The sequence below is a fragment of the Bos taurus genome, chromosome 22, assembly GCF_002263795.3.
Source record: "Bos taurus isolate L1 Dominette 01449 registration number 42190680 breed Hereford chromosome 22, ARS-UCD2.0, whole genome shotgun sequence".
Taxonomy (NCBI): Eukaryota; Metazoa; Chordata; class Mammalia; order Artiodactyla; family Bovidae; genus Bos; species Bos taurus.
In genome coordinates this window covers 49,544,646-49,566,971 of record NC_037349.1, presented here as the reverse complement: position 1 = coordinate 49,566,971, position 22,326 = coordinate 49,544,646, and the positions used below count along the sequence as shown (strand labels likewise).

General features: G+C 38.0%; 1 protein-coding gene across 12 annotated transcripts in view; it reads left to right on the top strand.

Moving 5' to 3' along the window:
- The window catches only part of DOCK3 (dedicator of cytokinesis 3), a 303,790-nt gene that overhangs the window by 121,476 nt on the left and 159,988 nt on the right, over window positions 1–22,326 (top strand). For all 12 annotated transcript variants that reach the window (XM_024983256.2, XM_024983261.2, XM_024983252.2 and 9 more), the window contains exon 7: window positions 15,311–15,395. In XM_024983256.2, coding sequence (XP_024839024.1) covers window positions 15,311–15,395 — 85 coding nt within the window. The remainder of the gene's footprint in view (window positions 1–15,310; window positions 15,396–22,326) is intronic.

The following is a 22,326-nucleotide window of genomic DNA, read 5'->3' as shown; positions in this document are numbered from 1 at the left end:
TCAGGATGGGGAACACATGTATACCTGTGGCAGATTCATTTTGATATATGGCAAAACCAATACAATATTGTAAAGTTAAATAAAATTAAAAAAAATAAAAATAAAAGGAAAAAAAATAATAAAAGGAAGAGAGAGAAAAAAAAGTATGTAAAGTAATAGTTCACCGCCATGAGTGGAAAGCCTGGCAGCCAGCTGTTTCCCCTTTAGATGAACGAAGACCAACTGCCTAGTGGGAAACTGGGCAACAAAAGTTTGAACTGGGACTTTATTGGAAAGCCTTCCATTGTGAGGAATTTAAGGGTTTCAGAGTATAATGACCAGATCCCTTCTACCTACCAGAAAGAGAAACTTGCTAGACATTCACCCATGTATAAAATCTCTGCATGTCTCTAGTGCCTTTTCAGAGAAGGCAATGGCAACACACTCCAGTACTCTTGCCTGGAAAATCCCATGAACAGAGGAGCCTGGTAGGCTGCAGTCCATGGGGTCGCTAAGAGTCGGACACGACTGAACGTCTTCACTTTCACTTTTCACTTTCATGCATTGGAGAAGGAAATGGCAACCCACAGTGTTCTTGCCTGGAGAATCCCAGGGACCGGGGGAGCCTTGTGGGCTTCCAACTATGGGATCACACAGAGTCGGACACCACTGAAGCAACTTAGCAGCAGCAGCAGCAGTGCCTTTTAAATTTGAATGGACAATCGAGTATTACCAGGTATTTGAAGAAATACTTTCACAGGGAAAAAAGGGAGATGAATAAAATATCTGGCCTGAGAGAGAGCTTGGGATTAGCAAAGAACGTTAAAAATTCCTGAGTATCCTCAAAGAGAATCAAGAAGATTCATTATGTATTATAAAATGCTATGAAAAAGGAAGAGAGAGTAGGACTTCAAAAAAGAATTCAGGAAGAGAACAGGAAGATAAGATTTTTTCCTTTATTCCCAGAATACTGAAATATCTTTTTTTTTAATTTTATTTTATTTTTAAAATTTACAATATTGTATTAGTTTTGCCAAATATCAAAATGAATCCACCACAGGTATACCCGCGTTCCCCATCCTGAACCCACCTCCCTCCTCCCTCCCCTACCCTCCCTCTGGGTCGTCCCAGTGCACCAGCCCCAAGCATCCAGTACCGTGCATCCAACCTGGACTGGCGACTCGTTTCATACATGATATTATACATGTTTCAATGCTTCAAATATCTTTTTTTAAACAAGTTTATTAACATTAGCTTCCCTGGTGGCTTCCCTGGTGACTCAGATGGTAAAGAATCTGCTTGCAATGCAGGATAGGATAGGATAGGACAATCGCTCAGTCGTGTCCGACTCTTTGCGACCATGTGGACTGTAGCCCACCAGACTCCTCCGTCCATGGGATTCTCCAGGCAAGAATACTGGAGTGGGTTGCCATTTCCATCTCCAGAGGATCTTCCCGACCCAGGGATCGAACCCAAGTCTCCCGCATTGCAGGCAGACGCTTTAACCTCTGAACCACCAGGGGTTCAATCCCTGGGTCAGGAAGATCCCCTGGAGAAGGGAATGGCCACTCACTCCAGTATTCTTGTCTAGAGAATTCCATGGACAGAGGAGCCTGGTGGGCTGCAGTTCATGGGGTCACAAAAAGTCGCACATGACTAAGCAACTAACACACATTAACATTAGCAGTTTTATTCACATACAGATCCCCAATTTTTTATTTTTTAATTTTAATTTATTTATTTTTAATTGGAGGATAATTGCTTTACAATATTATGTTGGTTTCTGCCATACATCAACATGAGTTAGCCATAGATACATATGTGTCCCCTCCCTCTTCAACCTCCCTCCCACCTCCTGCCCCATCCTACTCTTGTAGGTTGTCACAGTGCACCAGATTTGAGCTCCCTGCATCATATAGCAAATTTCCACTGGCTGTCTAGTTTTACATATGGTAATGTGCATGTTTCAGTGCTACTCTCTCAGTTCGTCCGCCCTCTCCTCCCATCTCTACCCGTGTCCACAAGTCTGTTCTCTACGTCTGTGTCTCTGTTGCTGCCCTGTAGTTAGATTCCTCAGTGCCATCTTTCCAGATTCCGTATGTATGCATTAATATATGATATTTGTCTTTCTCTTTCTGACTTACTTCACTCTGTATAATAGGCTCTAGGTTCATCCACCTCATTAGAACTGACTCAGATGGGTTCTTTTTTATGGCTAAGTACAGATCACCAATTTAAATCAGACAGTTTAATGATTTTTAGTATATTCACAGACTTAATACAACCATCACCAGAATCAATTTTATCACCCCTAAAATAGCTGTGATATTTTTAGTTATCATCTCCCTCATCTGTCTCTAAAGATTTGCCTATTCTGGACATTTAATATAAATGGAATCATATAATTGGTCTTTTATAACTGGCTTAATGTGCCCCGCTGTGGGTTTTGGTTTTTCTTCTCCCATTTATTATACTAGGTGTTTGATGGGCTTTTCCAGTCCTAAGTCACCTGGTCTTTGGCTCTGGGAAATTCTCTTCTATCATTTTTTCAGAATTTCCTCTTTATTGCCTTTGTTCTTTTCCTGGAAATACAACATCTAGATGTTGGATCGCCTAGACTGAATCTCTGTTTACTCTTTCCTCAACCATTTCCTAGCTTTTTGTTTTATTTTCCTAGAGATAACAATAATAATTTTAGTTATTTGTGACCTTTTGAAGTGACAGTATCCTGTCCTTATTTGTTTCATTAAATTATAGCCTCTCTTGACTGTTAACAGGATTGCTTGGCACACATCACAGATTCCTTGTATGATATAACATGGATTCAGATGTACCATAAATCAGACAGTATTCTCTAAATCTAATTTTGGGCAATAAAAATCTTAGCAAATGTAATGTGCATAGCTGGTGATCTTGTCTCCTCTGCTCAAGACAGTAGAATATATATAAAATGGTATCATTGTATTTATTTTAAACCATCAATAATAGTAGTAATTTGCAAACACATCATCCCTATGTGCCAAGCAAATTGTTAGTCTTGAACTGATGGTAATAACAGTTACATAAATCCTGTGTTGCAGTTTCACTGCACTATACATATCAGTAAATGAACAAGAGAAATATTTTAGAAATATCAATACCTCTTTATGATGAAAGTTACAAAACAGACCAGTTATATTTTGCAATCAAATCTTAAAACTTAAAGATAATACCTTGGAAACAAGTTCAAATTATATTTCGAAAAGAGAACACTGAAGTATCTATCAGTGAAGTACAGAGCTATTCCACCTTTATTAATAACTTTTTCTCAGCAAAGTAGGAACATGCTTGTGTGTGTTTGGGGAGGTGTTTATATGTTCATTTTAATAAACAAAAACCAGGAATGTAGTTCTATCCCCCTACACTTTTTAACTTTCTCCCTCCTTTCTCCTATAATCCTCCTCTCCAGGTGTTTCTGTATCTTCTTCCCTCCTTTCTCCCTCCCCTTCCACTTCTTTCTTTCCCTAGTTTTTCATTCTATTTTCCCCTCTACCCCTGGTGGAAAATACAGTCACTTAAAAAAACTCAAATGAGAACTTTGTAGGTCTACTGTTATTAAAGGAAAAAGACAAACTGATGGGACTATTCTCTCTGGTTCTCACTTGAACTAAATAATCCTTGTAAAAATATTCCTTCTTAATTTGAAAGAAGAGATGGTGTACTGCAAAATGAAGTCATTCCATACCATTAAGTTAACTAAAGGAGACTGTTCCATGCAACAGCTGAGCACCGATAACTATATCCGTTGTTCACCTTTTATGCCCTCATAGCTCTACGCTTCTTGTTCCACTAACACTTAAAAATACCATAAAATATTGAAGCTTAGCATATGTTGGCATGTTGTGAGTGCACAATCAATATTTTCTGAATGTATTTTTACATTATAATTGATATAATGAAGTATTAATCATATATAATTTTAAACTTTGTAACTTTTTCTTTAGACTCTTAGACCTTATAGCTCTGCCTTTTCAGAATCTATTTCAGAAGCTCTTAATAACAGCTATTAATAGTTTCTTGAGTACATCAACCTGTATCACTGTGGCAAGTACCTGGTCTAACTCGTATGCATGGTTATAATGAAATGCTATTATATTCTTCCAAGACAAGAGCTCTGTTTTACCCTGTGAGGAAAGTAAGGCTCAGAAGCACTTTTTTGTTGCGTAGTGAGTGGTAGAGCTGGTGTTTGTACCCAGAACTGACACCAAAGCCCATATAGTTTATGCAGGGCCTTACCATGATTATTTTTAGGTGTGACTCTTAAAACCAGGAAAATTATTGTCAGTATCTCTAGTCTGTGGGTTATTTGATCTTTGTTTTGTTATCTATACTGTATGCCCATAATATATATATGCTTTAACATGAGTTTGAACTTCCCAGGATAAAAACTAAACTGGTACTATCGTCAATATTTTATTCAGAGTTTAAATTAAATGCAGAGCTCTCCACATCTACATAATAGCCATTTTAATTTTATTCCCTGAGATTAGGCATTATTATTTATTTGGCTGAAAATTTGAAGATTCCAACACTAAATTTACATGGCTTATACTTGTTGGCCTCATCACCTATGTGCACACTCATTCTATAAGTGAAAATTATTAAAATTGTATTAGGTACCAATCAGCATTTATAATATTATGTCCTAAAATACAGGAAGGGTATTAAAACAAGGCTGTATTCAAATTAACTAGCCATCATCTCTACTAAAGTCTTCTATTCAAAGAATAAGTCAGTTAATTACATCTTCTCCAAGGGAATTTTAAAATAATTCGTCTAGCAATGTAATTTTAACATGTTAATTTAATATTTTTGACACCTTCCATAAAGATATTGAGAAAATTTTCTTCTCAGTCTCTAATATCATCACCACAGTAAATACAGCATAGCTCAGTTAAAGTTACATTAACCCAGGACTGCTGACACAGCCTAATTAATCTTTGCCTTAGAAAAATACCTATTCTAAGAGTAAGAAATATTTTACTCTTAGAATAATTTATGGGATTTTTGTATTTCTTTTTTAGGTATAAAGTAAGACTTGAATAAAATGTGAACATTTATAAGCTTTTGTTGAATTAGAATGATGTTTCTATAGATTTCAGGTATCAAATGAGAAAATTGGTTATCTTTTTATTGTGAAGTGTCATCATTTGAGACAAATCACCAATAAATGTATACTTTATAGTTATTTTGTTCTGTCTTTCTCTTCCTCTCTATCATATTACCAGGTTTCTTACAGAAAAACCCAAATGAACTTTTTGGCCAATCTAATATTTCCCTCCCTTGCCTCTCTTTTGCACCTTCTCTTAGGTTTTTAAAGATCTCAACCCACCTATATCTCTTTCTTCCCACTTAGTTTATGTTTTTTGCCAAGGGAATTGCTCTTGGAGGAAGCAGCACAAGCAATAATTTGGGTTGTACTATGTGAAAAATACAGCCACTCCCGAGTTTCCTCTGAGTAGATTCTTAGCTAGGACTCGGATAGGTTTATGGTTTAGTACTTTCTCTTTGGGCTTCCCTGATAGTTCAGTTGGTAAAGAATCCACCTGCAATGCAGGAGACCCTGGTTTGATTCCTGGGTTGGGAAGATCCCCTAGAGAAGGGATAGGCTACTCACTCTAGTATTTTGGGGCTTCCCTTGTGGCTCAGCTGGTAAAGAATCTGCCTGCAATGTGGGAGACCCGGGTTCAATCCCTGGGTTGGGAAGATCTCCTTGAGAAGGGAACAGCTACCCACTCCAGTATTCTGGCCTAGAAAATACCATGGACTACAGTCCATGGGGTCACAAAAAGTCGGACATGACTGAGCAACTTTCACTTTCACTTTCTCTTTAAGGGCATAGTGATATTTTCTAGCTTCAGGACATCTGAAATTAGTAGAAGCTTCCAGTGCCTTCTTGGAGTTCTAATATAAGATGTTGTGCCCATCATCATTCAGTAGCTTGTCATACTTAAGTCTGAGATAACCGTGTTTAAAGTATGTATGTGTCAAAACTCTTCTGTCAAGTTATCATGTTCAAATAATTACGTTATACTCATACACACACGCTCATACTTATTCTTTGTGCATCTTTTCTGCTCTTCGGCATACCCTGCACTTACCACAGTACCTGCATTTGATAGGCACTACGTGAAAATACCTAAGTAGCAGGGTAGGTTTTCCTTATGCCTGTTGGCTACTCATTCATCAGTGTATGTTTTTTTTTCCTTTCTGGACTGATGTATTGACACAAAATTATTCTTCAGACTATTTTGATCAAATTGATTATAGTCACTGATAGCCACTAGTATTTAACTTCATTGTTGTTATTAATAGTGGAAAGGTGACAGGTATAGTGGAAATACCATGGGTTCAGAGTAAGACAGACCTAGCTTGAGACAAGCGCAACTATACTTCCTTAATAGGCTCCGTAGTAGCCTGGGCTTTGGTTTACTCAGTTATAAGATGGGTTTAAAACTGTGTACTTCTCATAGTTCCTAGAGGGGATATACATAAAATCCTATGTAAAATGCCTATTGCGAGTAAATGTTCAGTAAAAGGTAGCTATTATTAGTTACATGTTACATTTTATTATTATGTAAATATAAGTATACCATGCTTTCATTTGTTACGTATATATGCTCCTTTTAAATATTAGAAAAGGTCACTGCCCACAGAAAATCTTAGTATCTCTGGCTTTTCTCAATTGATTCTGTGGAAGAACTATAAGGTTTGTGCAAAAGTAATTACAGTTTTGGATCATGAATTTTAAATCATTATAACTAGGCTCAAACACATCTTTGTTAATCAAAATAGGAATCATTACAATCAACACATTCTTGCCAATGAGAAATAAGGTAGCTTATTCCTGTAGTGTAAAAATCCATGCTTTGGGATTCAGTGAACTCTTGGAAAGCATTTTCTGCATCATGCTGGTTATGGAAGCATTTTCCCTGAAAAAGTTGTCAAGATGCTTGAAGGAAGCATTAGTCAATTGGTGAGATGTCAGGTGAATATGGCAGATGAAGCAAAACTTCATTCAACTTTTGAAGCATTGGTTGTATGACATGTGGTCGGGCATTGTTATGGAGAAGAATTGGCCCTTTCTGTTAACCAACTCCTGGCTGTAGCCATTGTGATTTTCAATGCTTTCATCAATTTGCTGAGCATATTTCTCAGATATAATGGTTTCCCCAGCATTCAGAAAGCAGTAATGGATCAGACTAGCTAACAGTGACCATGACTATGACCGTGAGTAGTGGATCAGACCACCAAACAGTGATCATGACCTTTTTTGATGCAAGTTAGGCTTTGGGAAGTGCTTTGGAGCTTCTTCTCAGTCCAGCAACTGAGCTAGTCATCAATGGTTGTTGTATAAAATCCACTTTTCATCACAAGTCACAATCTGATCAAGAAATGGTTTGTTTTTGTTGCCTAGAAAAAGAGAAGTTCAGTTCAGTCACTCAGTCGTGTCCGACTCTTTGCGACCCCATGAACCACTGCACGCCAGGCCTCCCTATCCGTCACCAGCTCCCAGAGTCCATCCAAACCCATGTCCATTGAGTCGGTGATGCCATCCAACCATCTTATCCCCTGTCCCCTTCTCCTCCTGCCCTCAATTTTCCCCAGCATCAGGGTCTTTTCAAATGAGTCAGCTCTTCGCATCAAGTGGCCAAAGTATTGGAGTTTCAGCTTCAGCATCAGTCCTTCCAATGAACACCCAGGACTGATCTCCTTTAGGATGGACTGGTTGGATCTCCTTGCAGTCCAAGGGACTCTCAAGAGTCTTCTCCAACACCACAGTTCAAAAGCATCAATTCTTCGGTGTTCAGCTTTCTTTATAGTCCAACTCTCATATCCATACATGACCACTGGAAAAACCATAGCCTTGACTAGATGGACCTTTGTTGGCAAAGTAATGTCTCTGCTTTTTAATATGCTGTCTAGGTTGGTCTTAACTTTCCTTCCAAGGAGTAAGTGTCTTTTAATTTCATGGCTGCAGTCACCATCTGCAGTGATTTTGGAGCCCCAAAAAATAAAGTCTGACACTGTTTCCACTGTTTCCCCATCTATTTCCCATGAAGTGATGGGACTGGATGCCATGATCTTAGCTTTCTGAACATTGAGCTTTACGCCAACTTTTTCACTCTCCTCTTTCACTTTCATCAAGAGGCTCTTTAGTTCTTCTTTACTTTCTGCCATCAGGGTGGTGTCATCTGCATATCTGAGGTTATTGATATTTCTCCTGGCAATCTAGACTCCAGCTTGTGCTTCCTCCAGCCCAGCGTTTCTCATGATGTACTCTGCATATAAGTTAAATAAGCAGGGTGACAATATACAGCCTTGATGTACTCCTTTTCCTATTTGGAACCAGTCTGTTGTTCCATGTCCAGTTCTAAGTGTTGCTTCCTGACCTGCATACAGGTTTCTCAAGAGGCAGGTCAGGTGGTTTGGTATCCCCATCTCTTTCAAAATTTTCCAGTTTATTGTGATCCACACAGAATAAGAGAAGATGATACTTCAAAACAATGATTTTTTAAAATTTTTTAATTAGCTCATGAGGCACCCACTTACCAAGCTTTTTCACCTTTCCAATTATCTTCAAATGCTAAGGCTTCCCTGATAGCTCAGTTGATAAAGAATCCACCTGCAATGCAGGAGACCCCAGTTCGATTCCTAAATAGGGACGATCCCCTGGAGAAGGGATAGGCTACCCACTCCAGTATTCTTGGGCTTCCCTTGTGGCTCGCTGGTAAAGAATCTGCCTGTAATGCGGGAGACCTGAGTTCAGTCCCTGGGTTGGAAAGATTGCCTTGAGAAGGGAAAGGCTGTGCACTCCAGTTTTATGTCCTGGAGGATTCCATGCACTGTATAGTCCTTGGGGTCACAAAGAGTGGGACATGACTGAGCAACTTTCACTTCACTTCACTTCGAATAACAAATGACTGTAGAATGGTTGAATGGTTGATGTTGAGTCCTTTGGCAACTTCTCATGTAGTTTTAAGAGGATCAGCTTTGATGGTTGCTCTCAGTTGGTCACTGCCAACTTCGAATGGCCAGGCACTGTGCTCTTCATCTTCAAGGCTCTCATCTCCTTTGCAAAACTTCTTGAACCACCACTGCACTGAATGTTCGTTAGCAGTTCCTGAGCCAAATGTGTTGCTGATGTTGCAAGTTGTGTCTCCTGTTTTACGACCCATTTTGAACTCAAATAAGAAAATTACTCGAATTTGCTTTTTGTCTAACATCATTTCCATTGTCTGAAATAAATATAAAATAAACAGAAAGTAATAAGTCATTAGCAAAAAAACATAGAGTAAGAAATGTGCTTTAAAATGTTTTTAAATGTAATGTATTTTAAATGATGTAATTAAAATAACATAATCACATTTATTAAGACTGTATTCCAATATCAAATGGCAAATTTCAGCAATGCAAAAACTGCAGTTATGTTTGCACCAACCTAATAAATCCTAAATGCCTTTAAACATCCATCATATATTATTAGTTAACTTCAGGTTATTTTCTGTGTTCTGTGGTTCAGATGAGGAAACCCAGAAGGAAGAAGATACAATAGAATAGAGGGTGTCCCTGTTCTAGTGGTTAAGAATCCACCTGCTAACGTAGAAGACTTGGGTTCGATCCCTGATCCAAGAAGGTCACACATGATGTGGAGCAACTAAGCCTGTGTGCCTCAACTACTGAGCCTATGCTATAGAGCCTAGGGGTCACATGTACTGAGCCCACGGGCTATACAACTACCGAAGCCCATGCAGCCTAGAGCCTGTGCTCTGCAGCAAGAGAAACCACTGCCATGAGAAGCCCCCACAACACAGCTAGAGAGCAACAAAAACTCAGCACAGCCAAACAGAAATAAAGAAATAAAATTATATTTTAAAAAGAAAATATAATATGGAACATTCAAAAGGCATGTAAAATTCAAAGAATTTGTTAGATTAAGAACTTTTGAGAGGCACACCTAAAAGAATGTAGGAGCAGAAATATGTCTCATTCACTGCTCTGTCCCTTAGTTCAGTATGAGCTTAGCATAGAGTAGGTGCTAAGAAATATTTATTGAATTATTGAAATTATTGAATGATTAATCCATTAATTATTGTGATTAATAATATTGTGATCAATGGCACCCCACTCCAGCACTCTTGCCTGGAAAAGCCCATGGATGGAGGAGCCTGGTAGGCTGTAGTCCATGGGGTTGCTAAGAGTCAGACACGACTGAGCGACTTCCTTTCACTTTTCATTTTCAGGCATTGGAGAAGGAAATGGCAACCCACTCCAGTGTTCTTGCCTGGAGAATCCCAAGGACAGGGGAGCCTGGTGGGCTGCCATCTGTGGGGTCGCACAGAGTCAGACATGACTGAAGCGACTTAGCAGCAGCAGCAGCAGCATAGTGATTAATAACAAATGGTGAAAGAAGACTAAATATTTTTATGAAGACTGTTCACCTAAGCTTTTCCAATGGCTCAGAGGGTAAAGAATTTACCTGCAGTGCAGGAGATATAGGTTCAATCCCTGGGTCGAGAAGATCCCCTAGAGGAGGAACTGAAGACCCACTTCAGTGTTCTTGCCTGGAAAATTCCATGAACAGAGGAGCCTTGTGGCTAAGTCCTAAAGGTCACAAAGAGTCCAACACCACTTAGCTACTAAACACACATTCACCTAAGCCATTAGTAAGACCCATTTTGGAAGCAGTTCTGTACTACATCTATTTTTTGTTGTTGTTGTTGTTCAGTCACTAAGTTGTGTCCAACTTTTTCGGCCCCATGGATTGCAGCATACCAGGCTCTTCTAATCTTCCACTGTCTCCCAGAGTTTGCTCAAATTTATGTCTATTGAGTCATTGATCTTGTCTAACCATCTCATCCTCTGTCGCCCCCTTCTCCTTTTGCCTTCAGTCTTTCCCAGCATCAGAGTCTTTTCCAGTGAGATGGACCTTTCCATCAGGTGGCTAAAGTATTGGAGCTTCAGCTTCAGTGTCAGTCCTTCCAATGAGTATTCAGGGTTGATTTCCTTTAGGATTGACTGGTTTGATCTAACCTTGCAGTCCAAGGGATTCTCAAGAGTTCTCCAGCACCACAATTTGAAAGCATCAATTATTCGGCACTCAGCCTTCTTTATAGTCCCACTGTTACATCCATACATGACTAATGGAAAAACCATAGCTTTGGTTAGACAGACCTTTGTTGGCAAATTAATGTCTCTGCTTTTTAATATGCTGTCTAGGTTTGTCATAGCTTTTCTTCCAAGGAGTAGATGTCTTTTAATTTAATGGCTGCAGTCACTGTCTGCAGTGATTTTGGAGTACAGGAACCTAAAATCTGTCACTGCTTCCATTTTTTACCCCTTCTATTTGCCATGAAGTGGTGGGACCAGAATGCCATGATTTTAGTTTTTTGAATGTTGAGTTTTAAGGTAGCATTTTCACTCTCTTCTTTCACCTTCATCCAGAGGCCCTTTAGTTCCTCTTCACTTTCTGCCATGCTGGTATCACCTGCATATCTGAGGTTTTTATTTCTCCTGGAAATCTTGATTCCAGTTTGTGATTCATCCGTCCTGGCATTTCATATGATGTACTCTGCATATAGGTTAAATAAGCAGGGTGGCAATATACAAACTTGTTGTACTCCTCTCCCAATTTTGAACTATGTCTATGTGTAGATACATATGTAGTTGTATGCCTCCTGCTTGTGTCTATCTGTTTAGGAGTCTTTTTTTGGACATTCTCTTTAATCACAATCCTTGTACTTTAAGTCATATTTTAGCTAATGATGTAACACATAATGACAATTGTAACATTGGAAGCAGTTCACAGTGCCTGGAAGTGTAGTGAGTGCTTTACATGGATTAATCCTTACACTAGTCTATGATAGTAGAAAAGAGTCAAGAAGAGTCCTACTTGTGGGAGAGTCAAGATACAAACTAGGCAATCCAATATCAGAGCGCATGCACCTAACCACTCTGATGCACTACCTTCCTTTGCTGTGAGAAGAGACTAAGTTGTCTCTCCCCTGTGCTTAACTGTTCACTATTTTTAGAATATTCTATAGGAAGAAGTAGCCAGGAATCTCTTTTACAGGGTGAAATTTTAGTGAACATGTGTTGTTTCTCCCTGTGCACCATCTCTGCCTTCTTCCACTGAGGACAGTTCTTCACTTTAGCTCTTGAAAACTGCTTTTCTTCCATTGAAGATGATCTTAGAGGAAATCAGCATTTGGTTTAATTAGATCACCTGTTAATCATTTTCTTACTGCCTAAGATAATGACTGGCAACCCACTCCAGTACTCTTGCCTGGAAAATCCCATGGGCGGAGGAGCCCAGTAGGCTGCAGTCCATGGGGTCGCGAAGAGTTGGACAGGACTGAACGACTTCACTTTCACTTTTCACTTTCATGCATTGGAGAAGGAAGTGGCAACCCACTCCAGTGTTCTTGCCTAGAGAATCCCAGGGATGGGGGAGCCTGGTGGGCTGCTGTCTATGGGGTCACACAGAGTTGGACACGACTGAAGTGACTTAGCAGCAGCAGCAAGGTAAGGAAACAGGAAACAACGGTACTATGTTCTAGCGACTTCTAGGAGAGGGAAAGCACTTTGCTCTTAGGGGAGAATTAACATGCTCAATATGAACATTTGCTTGGCTCAAAACTACTCTTATTTCCTGTAGCTAACACCATTTTATGGTACATGGTAGATCCTCAGCCAGTGTCTTTGGTGTGAGTTGATGGATATATGGGTGAATAATTGAATGGACAAGCCAGCTAAGGTTTTCACAGTGCTAAGGTAGAGTTTTCATAGATGCCTCCAGACAAGCTCCTGGAGACTGCATGTGGTGCACTACCACTGGGCACGTATTCTCATGGCCTTACTGACTTAGATCCATGTGGATTTTTTCTTAAGTTATTGTAATGAAAACATCTGTTTTGATTGGATTATTTGTACAGTCTTTCTTTTTGTTAAGTTATTGTAATATTGAGACTGCCTCCTGTATTTTGTGACTACCAGTGGTTAAAGAATATGCATAAAATCTTTATTTTTGTATTTAAAGAAGTTTTCACAGCATGACTACAGAAAATTTGTAAAATGTTTTAGGTTGATAAATTGTCTAATTTCACTTTCTTATACAAATTCTATTATCATTTTTGTGATCTTTCCACTGTTTTTCCATATGCATGTAAAAGTATCCTGAATATTTGATATCATAACTTCATTATCTTTAAATTATAAATTGCTTTTTAAGATGAGAGAGAGAGAAAGGATGGGCTTCAACTATATCTTGCTCTCCATGACACTACTGCCTTTACATGCTGTAAGTATTAGAAGCCAGAGGCCTGAAATTATTTCAGAGAAATTAAGAATAATTAATAAGAGCTGATTGAATGGAGTACCTCTTTGATGAATGAAGACAGGAAATAAAATCTCTTACAGATTTAAGAGCGTTAACTTCAGGAATCATATTTGATGGTGTGGTTTTACCTTTAAACTATGAACTATTGTAGTTAAGGCCAACAGCGTATTACTGATTTTCTCATCATGAAAAACTGGATATTTTTTTTTTTAGCATTTAGTACCAAAAAATTGTTTCCTCTTTAAAAACTCACATTTCTCTATTGTAGAATAAAACAAATTATAGTAGTAGATAACAGAAAAATAAAAGATTTTTATCCTTTAATAGGAAAATAGTTTTCTTTTTTCTTGCCTGCTAAAAACTATACATCTAAATTTTAATTTTTGATCATAGTAATCATACTCGTCTGTGTGATTAGTGTATTTACTTATGGCTTCTTCATGTAGGTTTTAGTTCCCATTTGTATTTTATCAGTCTTATTTCTTATTACAATTTCTTGAACTTCTTGATATAAAATATAAAAAAATAAAAACCTTTTCCTATAAAATAAGGTATAAATTATAATAAAGTACTTTTGCGTTTTGGATGTATACATGGCTTATTTCAAAGAAGAGTTTCAGATTTCAGTGTAATGTAGTAAAGGTTTATTTCTCAGTGAGAGTTTTATGCACAGAAAGAGCCTAGAGAATTTGTTAGCATATGTTAACATTCTAAACATAGTTCATAATCTAGGTGAAGAGAAATATATATATATATATATACACATATATATACACTTCTCCTTCCATCATCTATGGAGTACTTTGCTGCGTGCAGTAATTCATAACACTTGTTTTAGAGTAGGGTGATTACAGAGCATCTCTGAAACCCTGATGAGAGTTATAGGCCCTCTGCTCGGAGAAAATGAATACATGAACACATGCACATGCTTGTATAAGTAGTTGCAGGGTTCCACAACCCCCTAATTCATTGGCCTCCAGATTTAGAGCTGTTGTTCTAGAGAGTGGAAAGGACCTAATATGTATTGGAAAGAAATTATGTACCGTATTTGAACCTAAGAGCTCTTCCTGTACAGACTTATTTCCAGTGTCCTATATTGCCTCCTAACCAACCATTAATCATCATCACTTGTTCCTTCTGCCCAAGTTACACCAGATCTTTGAAGTTTTGTTTTCTTCAGTAGTAGTGCTCCCTGGTTAAACTTCCATCTAAAATGTCTTAAGATATTGGCTAATGTGTGGTGAAGTCTTTACTATAACCCAATGTCAATATTAATTAAGTTAAAAATGAGATAAAACGCAACCAAAACATGCATTTCTTTGAGTCTAATACTTTTAGGAGTAATTGTTTTCCTTTTTTTGTGGCCATACCACATGCCTTGCAGGATCTCAATTCCCTAACCAGGGATTGAACCTGTGCCCTCAGCACTGAAAGTACAGAATTTTGGACCTCCTGGAATTCCCAGGAGCTTATTTTTGTATTTAACTTTGAATTCCATATCTACTTGGACATTAAATAATTTTTGTTATCCTAGTGAAAGTAATGCATAGATTGAGCCTTGTTCATACTTGTAGGATGGGGGAAATAGAAAAATAAACGAGACTTATTAATGATATGAGAAAAGAAAATCCATCCATAATGAACTCAAGCAATCTGTTAACAAATGTGATACTGAATGAATCCTTTTTTAGCATTACAGGGAGAACTGCTTGATGACTAAAATTGTCACAGTCTTAATATTCCTAGCCTCATTTATTTATCTAAAGGTGAACATTGTTGTTCATGTCTGACTCTTTGTGAGTCACAGTTAAGCTGGATAAAGGCATGTTCCTGCTAAGGCAGCATCTGAACCTCTGTCCACAAGGTCATGGCTGGCATAGGCTTCCAGGCATATAAAGAGAGGTGAGTAATCTGAGGACACGGCATGCTGAACGTGGTTTTTCTCTTTCCTAGGCATTTGGGCCTGGATCTGGTGCCTCGAAAGGACTTTGAAGTAGTGGACTCAGACCAGATCAGTGTCTCAGACCTCTATAAAATGGTAAGAAATATTACACAGGGTAGTTTGTTCCTGCACACTTAAGTTTTTTCTCTCTTATTATCTCTAATTACATTATGAAACAATATTGCTAAAATCATTCACCTTTGTTTCAAGTGTATTTAAGGGGATCTCCCTTATCAGGACAGTACCTATCATACTCAATCTCTAAAGGGAATTACTGTGTAGGGCTGTTGGGCTTACTGTAATGTCTAGGGGTCATTTCTCAGTTGGTGTTGCTGGTGAAGAGAGCTCCTTCAGCATGAAGAAGTTACTAAAAGAGAAGATACTGAAGCTGAAAAGAGCCAGTTATTAGTTAATATAGTGATTAACCCTGGAAATAAAGTACCAGCATTTCTTTAAAAATTTTTTTTATTGAGTTATAGTTGATATACATTGTTGTGTTAGTTTCTGGTGTATAGCAAAGTGATTCAGTTTTATGTGTGTATGTGTATTCTTTTTCAGATTCTTTTCCATTATAGGTTATTATAAGGTATTGAATATAGTTCCCTGTGTTATACAGTAGGATGTTGTTTATCAGTGTACCAATACTTCTAAGATAAATCTTTAACTATCTGTTGGTTATTATAAAAGTATATTGAATTGATTGATAACCAGGGTGGGTGACATTTTGCAGGCTGAGTGAGAAGAAGTAACTAAAACAAAGGTATGAAATTTTAAAGTAAAACAAATAAACATAAGAAATCTCAGGTGATTATTAAGCTTAGACTAAGGGACTGGGTCAAGCCTCACTTTGAGGAGAATATATTTGAGGTGAGACTATATTGGCGAGAATTACAAGTTTTAGAAAACATTACAAATTTCTGTTAAGAAAATGTAATATTTTTAAGGGAACGCAGAGGATGCAAAGTATGTTGCTTGGTCAAGGACCACAGAAACTTTGCCTAAATAAAATATACAAATAACATATCAATTGCTTCTGTATATTTGCTTATGTATATTTATAAGAATACAAAAGCATTTGTGTTCAGTTGTCATAGAGTGATAGGTGTGAAATTAAAGATGATCATGACATTCTTTTTCTTAAGAATATCACCATCTAGGATATTGGTTGCTCTTTCTAGGTTATGGAGGATCGGATAATATTTCTTCCCAGGACAATACAAGTATGATTTTGCATACAAAATTCTACACTCAATTTTAGGGAATTGATAATTGCCTCTAAAACCCATGCATGGTCCCCATGTTTAAAAATTACTCTAGTGGGATCAGATAGACCACAAACAAGAATGTTTATGAGCTGCATGTAATAATTAAGATATACACTCCTGCTGTTAGAGGGAGTGACTGATATCCTGGGACTGGGAAAAATCTATGAAAACTTCCAATTAAAGCTTCCAGGCAAGTGATACTTAAGATGAGTCTTGAGGGATGAGCAAGGCTTCAACAGAAAGACAAGCCAAAAGAAAAGACATCCCAAAATGGCACAGAGCATAGGGAGGTAGTAATTCCAGCAAACTGTAAGATACTTGGTACCTTTGACATATAAGTACGTGTTAGTAATTGTGAGATAAAACCAAGAAAGAGACATCAGCCAGATCATGCAAGCCTTTGTAAGCCCCAAATTGATAGAACTATTACTCTGATAGAACCATGGAGTGATGTGATTGGATGTGGGTTTTAAATGCTGAGAGAGTATAAAATGCAGAAGACTGGAATGAGGGAGGAAAGAGACCACAGAAATGATTCAGACAAGAAATAATGGTTAGGCAGCAGTAGGAATGGAGAAGAAATACCATGGAGAATGCAGATGAATTTTGATGATCAATTAGATGTGGAGAGTGAAGGAGACAGAGAATCTTGAAAGTAGTAAGAAAAAAAGAAATTTGTCACTTATAAGAAAACCCTTATTAGACTAACAGCATATTTCTCAGCAGAAACTTTGCAGGCCAGGAGAGTAGGATGATGCAAAGTGCTGGAAGAAAAAAGCTGCCAACCAAGAATATTTGGTTGTCCCAATATGCTGGTTGTCCCAGCAAAGTTGTCCTTAAGAAGCAGAGGAGTTAGGAAGATTTTCCCAGACACAGAAACGCTACAGGAGTTCTTCACTCCTAGACCCGCCTTACAAGATATGCTGAAAGTTCTTCAGGCTGAAATGAAAGGATGCTAACTAGTAGCATAAAAACATATGATGATGTAAAATGCAATGGTAAAGATAAGTATATAGTCAAATTCAGAATACTCCAATACTGCAGTATGGTGATATATAACTCTAATATGAATAAAAGATAGAAAACATAAAAATAACTATAACCACTGTGGAAAATAGAATGAAAGTTCCTCAAAATATAGAAAGTAGAACTACTGTATGATCCAGCAACCCACTTCTGGTGATAGGGCCAAAGGAACTGAAATCAGGATCTCAAAGAAATAGCTTTACTTCCATGTTTATTAAAGCATTATTCATAGTAGCCAACACATGGGAAAAACTTGTGTCTTCATTGATGGATGAGAGGGTAAGAAAAAGGTGGTGTGTACATACAGTGGAATTATTATTCAGTCATAATAAAGAAGGAAATCCTCCCATTTGCATCTTGGATGAACCTTGAGAACACCATGTTGTTAGGTGCAGTAAGTCAGAGAATGGCAAATACTTTATGATCTCACTTGTATACAGAATTTTAAAAAAGCTGAATTCATACAAACAGTAGATTGGTGGTTGCCAAGGGCTGGGGAATGGGAGAAATGAGGAGGTTTTGTTGAAGGGTACAAGCTTCCAGTTATGAGAGCATTGATCTCTGGGAATCTAAAGCATGGGGATTGTGGTTAACAATAATGCATTATGTACTTGAAAATTACCCAAGGAGTAGATCTAATTGTTCTCACCATAGTAACAACAACACAAAGGTAAATGTTAGATGAAGGAGGTGTTAACTAATCTTGTTGTGGTATTCACTTTGCCATATATACAGTATCAAATCACCACATTGTATGCTTTAAGCTCATACAATGTTTATGCCAATTATATATCAATAAAGCTAGAAAACATTTCCCAGAACTTTTAGATAGGAGTACTCAAATTAAAAAAGCCTAAATATTTATCACTTAATAGTGACATTTCAGCTCACTAAAGCTGAAAGTTTCTGGAGAGAAAAATAGGTCACCTGCTAAAGGATTTGTTGTAAGAATAGCATTTGTCTTCTTAATAGCAATATTGAAAACTAGAAAATAATGAGAAATTGCCTTTAAAATTCTGAGGGAAGATAAAATTTAACCTAGAATTCTGTATTTACTCAGCCACACTATCCATCAAGTAGGGAAGTAGCCTAAAGAAAACTTTGGTTGCTCAAAATCTCAAACCTTTTTCTTTGATCCCTTTTCAGGAAACAACAGAGAAATAAGTTATTTATTTGATATGAAGAAGTAAATGAAAAGATGCTTAAATGTCCCATCCAAGAAAGAGATTCTAACTCAAACAGGAGGGGCGGAGGGGCAAAGAATTCTTAGGTTCACATCAGTGGAAGGTGCAGGATGACAGTTGTGTGATAGACCTAGAGAGTAACTGGTCCATGATAAAGCAGGAGGACAGCCAGGTGGGATCTGCTGCTGAAAGGTGTTTATAGAGCTGTGGGCAGGGGGGTGGTTGTAGAAAAGACCCTGTAATTTAAATAAATCCAGTACAAAATCATAAAGTAGTAGAAGAAAGAAAATTTAATTGAAGTACATTCCTTGGCTCAGAAGTGAACTATATATAAAAGTTATAATACTATAAACAAGTTTTAACCATATTTGTGAGCTACTGGGAAGATGGATGAAGGGAAATAGATGTAAACAAGTGTTAAAATCTTCAGCTACCATAAGAAGCCAGTAAATAAATCTCAGACTGGATTTTAAAAAGAGCAGTATGAATATGACATTTTGAAATATATGATAAATGCTAGAAAAAAACACAATAAAGACTGGAAATTGCTTATCTCTGGGGAATGGGATTGGGTGAATGGAGGACTGATTTTTTTATTGCAAGCCTTTAGCGCTATTTAACTTTTAATCAGTTAATGTTTTTTTGAAAGATCAATGTTTATATTTCCATTTCTAGATTTAAATCAATTGATTAGATTATTTATTATAACCATCAAGCATCATTTCGTTGGTGATCTTGACCAGATATATATGTCTTACATTTCCTTGTGAGACCCACAGTATCTAACACAATTCCCAGTGTATATAGCAGGCAATTAATTGTGTTACTCAACTGAATAGAATGCCTCAAGCTGCACTCCCCTCCCCCACCATGTCGTTAGACCTTTATGAACTAATGTACCAGAGTCTCCAAAGGGCTAAAAACGACTTCTCTGTGGGGTAAAATTTGGCAGAGGCAATAGTGTAGTCCATACATTACTTAATTAATGTGTGTTTTGTATGTATATTGCCCTTAGGATATAAAGATGATAAAGATAGGTACCTCATGCACTGGTAGGGCAAAATCCGGAGTTGGGCAGTAAACATGGGAACATAATACGTTAGAGCTCTAATACAGGTGATGATGGTTCTGAAGAGGGAAGTACTAGCTGGCCAGCTGACCACTTCCTGACAGCAGGGTAGTGGTTTTTCCTTACGGTGCAATGAAAGACATTCCAGAATGCCAGTTCTGATGCCATTCTCTGGCCACCCGTGGGTGTGCTTTCAGACTTGGTTGAAGAATTCTTCCCAGATTTGATACCTCAGAAGTCTAGAATGATGTCTGTTACTGTCAGCCGGGATGAGTTACACTGAAATTAGCTGTGAACTCCCATATATAGTTGTAAGTGAATATGAATTGGTAGTCACTTTTAAGAGCTAGTCAGTAAATTCACTTGAGAAGAATGACTTAATGTAGCCCCTAAAAATAAAATAAAGCAGTGGAAAGAGTTTCAGGCCAGTAACTTCCTTCCCAGTGGGATATGGGTCAGTAAACCATAGAAAGCTTGCTTTTTTTTTGAAAGCATGATTTTCTTAAAGCTTTTTTGTGACCTATTTTATATATGGGGTATTCTTTTGTACATAGGCATTCTGTGTGCTGACCTCCCCAGCTGGTGGAGACCTGTTTTAATTATACTTAATATGTATCATGGGAACATGTATTCCCATGGATGAACATTAATAGTCGATAATAATTAGCTACTATAGCTAATAATGTACATGAATATTTAATAACTACTACAGCTAGTGAGATGCACTTAATATTTAATTGTACTTCAGTTTTATTCAGGGTTAAATATATTTGATAAAAGAACAAAACCATTCTAATCAGCAGCTGTTCTTCTTACCCATGTGATATGAAACAGTCCACCTAAGCAGTGCTATCTCACTGCCTGTGGGGGCCAGAAGGAAGCAGGATAGAAACTCTCATTGCTGAGTCTGCCAAGACCAGGGACCTGAAGAATGGCAAACTTACCATTCTTCCTGGCATTCAGGGTTTACTTCTGAATGTGACAGACTTTTCTATAATAACTAATTATAAAGAACACTACCAATAATAAGAAGAATACTAATGACCATAACAGTGATCAGCCATTTACAGTGTGTACTGTGCTGGGTTAATCTGCACAAGACCCTGTGAGGTTCAGCACAAAATGTCATCCTCACTTTACAGATGAGCAAAGTGTAAGTCAGGATTTAACCAGGAGTTCTGACTCTTGCACTTAGGTCCCTAACTGCTGTGTCATGCTGCTTCCCATTATGTCATTTGAACCTCACAGTAGCCTTGTGAGGAGGACAGTGAAAGCTTTTATTTCATTTTTATAGTCGAGGGGAATGTCCCTTGGAGAGCATAAGCAATTTGTCTGAAGTTTCACAAGCAAGTGCTTGTAGCTGGGATTGGAATCTGCTTCTGCTGACTTTAGCCATCCGCAAAGGAGCAGCATGAAGAGATGTTTGGAAAGGAGCCACTTGGGGTTAAAGGCTCTGCCTCCTCCAGTGGAGAGCCCAAGGAAGCTGTGTCACACAGTGCAGGATGTGGTACAATGTGTGGAGAGGACAGTGGTAAAGCAAAACTCCAGTATCAAGCACCCTCTTGTGACTTGGCTGATACTCTAAGCTAGAAAGGCCTGGGTTTGAATCTAGACTTGCCACCGTCCTGCTGTGTGGAATCTTCAGCATCTCACTTCCTTATACTAAGCCTTAGTTGCCTCTGTCAAATACAAACAACATTTGTCTAACAAGGTTATTCTAATTAAATGAGATCATATATGTAAAATATGCATCAGAATGCCTAGCATATAGAAGATGCTTTAAAAAGTTAGTTGCAGTGTGGAGATTCCTTAAAAAACTGGAAATAGAACTGCCTTATGATCCAGCAATCCCACTGCTGGGCATACATACTGAGGAAACCAGAATTGAAAGAGACACATGTACCCCAATGTTCATTGCAGCACTGTTTATGATAGCCAGGACATGGAAGCAACCTAGATGCCCATCAACAGATGAATGGATAAGAAAGCTGTGGTACATATACACAATGGAGTATTACTCAGCCATTAAAAAGAATACATTTGAATCAATTCTAATGAGATGGATGAAACTGGAGCCTATTATGCAGAGTGAAGTAAGCCAGAAAGAAAAACACCAATACAGTATACTAACGCATATATATGGAATTTAAAAAGATGGTAACAATAACCCTGTGTACGAGATAGCAAAAGAGACACTGATGTATAGAACAGTCTTTTGGACTCTGTGGGAGAGGGAGAGGGTGGGATGATTTGGGAGAACGGCACTGAAATACGTATAATATCATATATGAAACGAGTCGCCAGTCCAGGTTCGATGCATGATACTGGATGCTTGGGGCTGGTGCACTGGGACGACCCAGAGGGATGGTATGTGGAGGGAGGAGGGAGGAGGGTTCAGGATGGGGAACACATGTATACCTGTGGTGGATTCATTTCGATATTTGGCAAAACCAATACAATATTGTAAAGTTTAAAAATAAAAT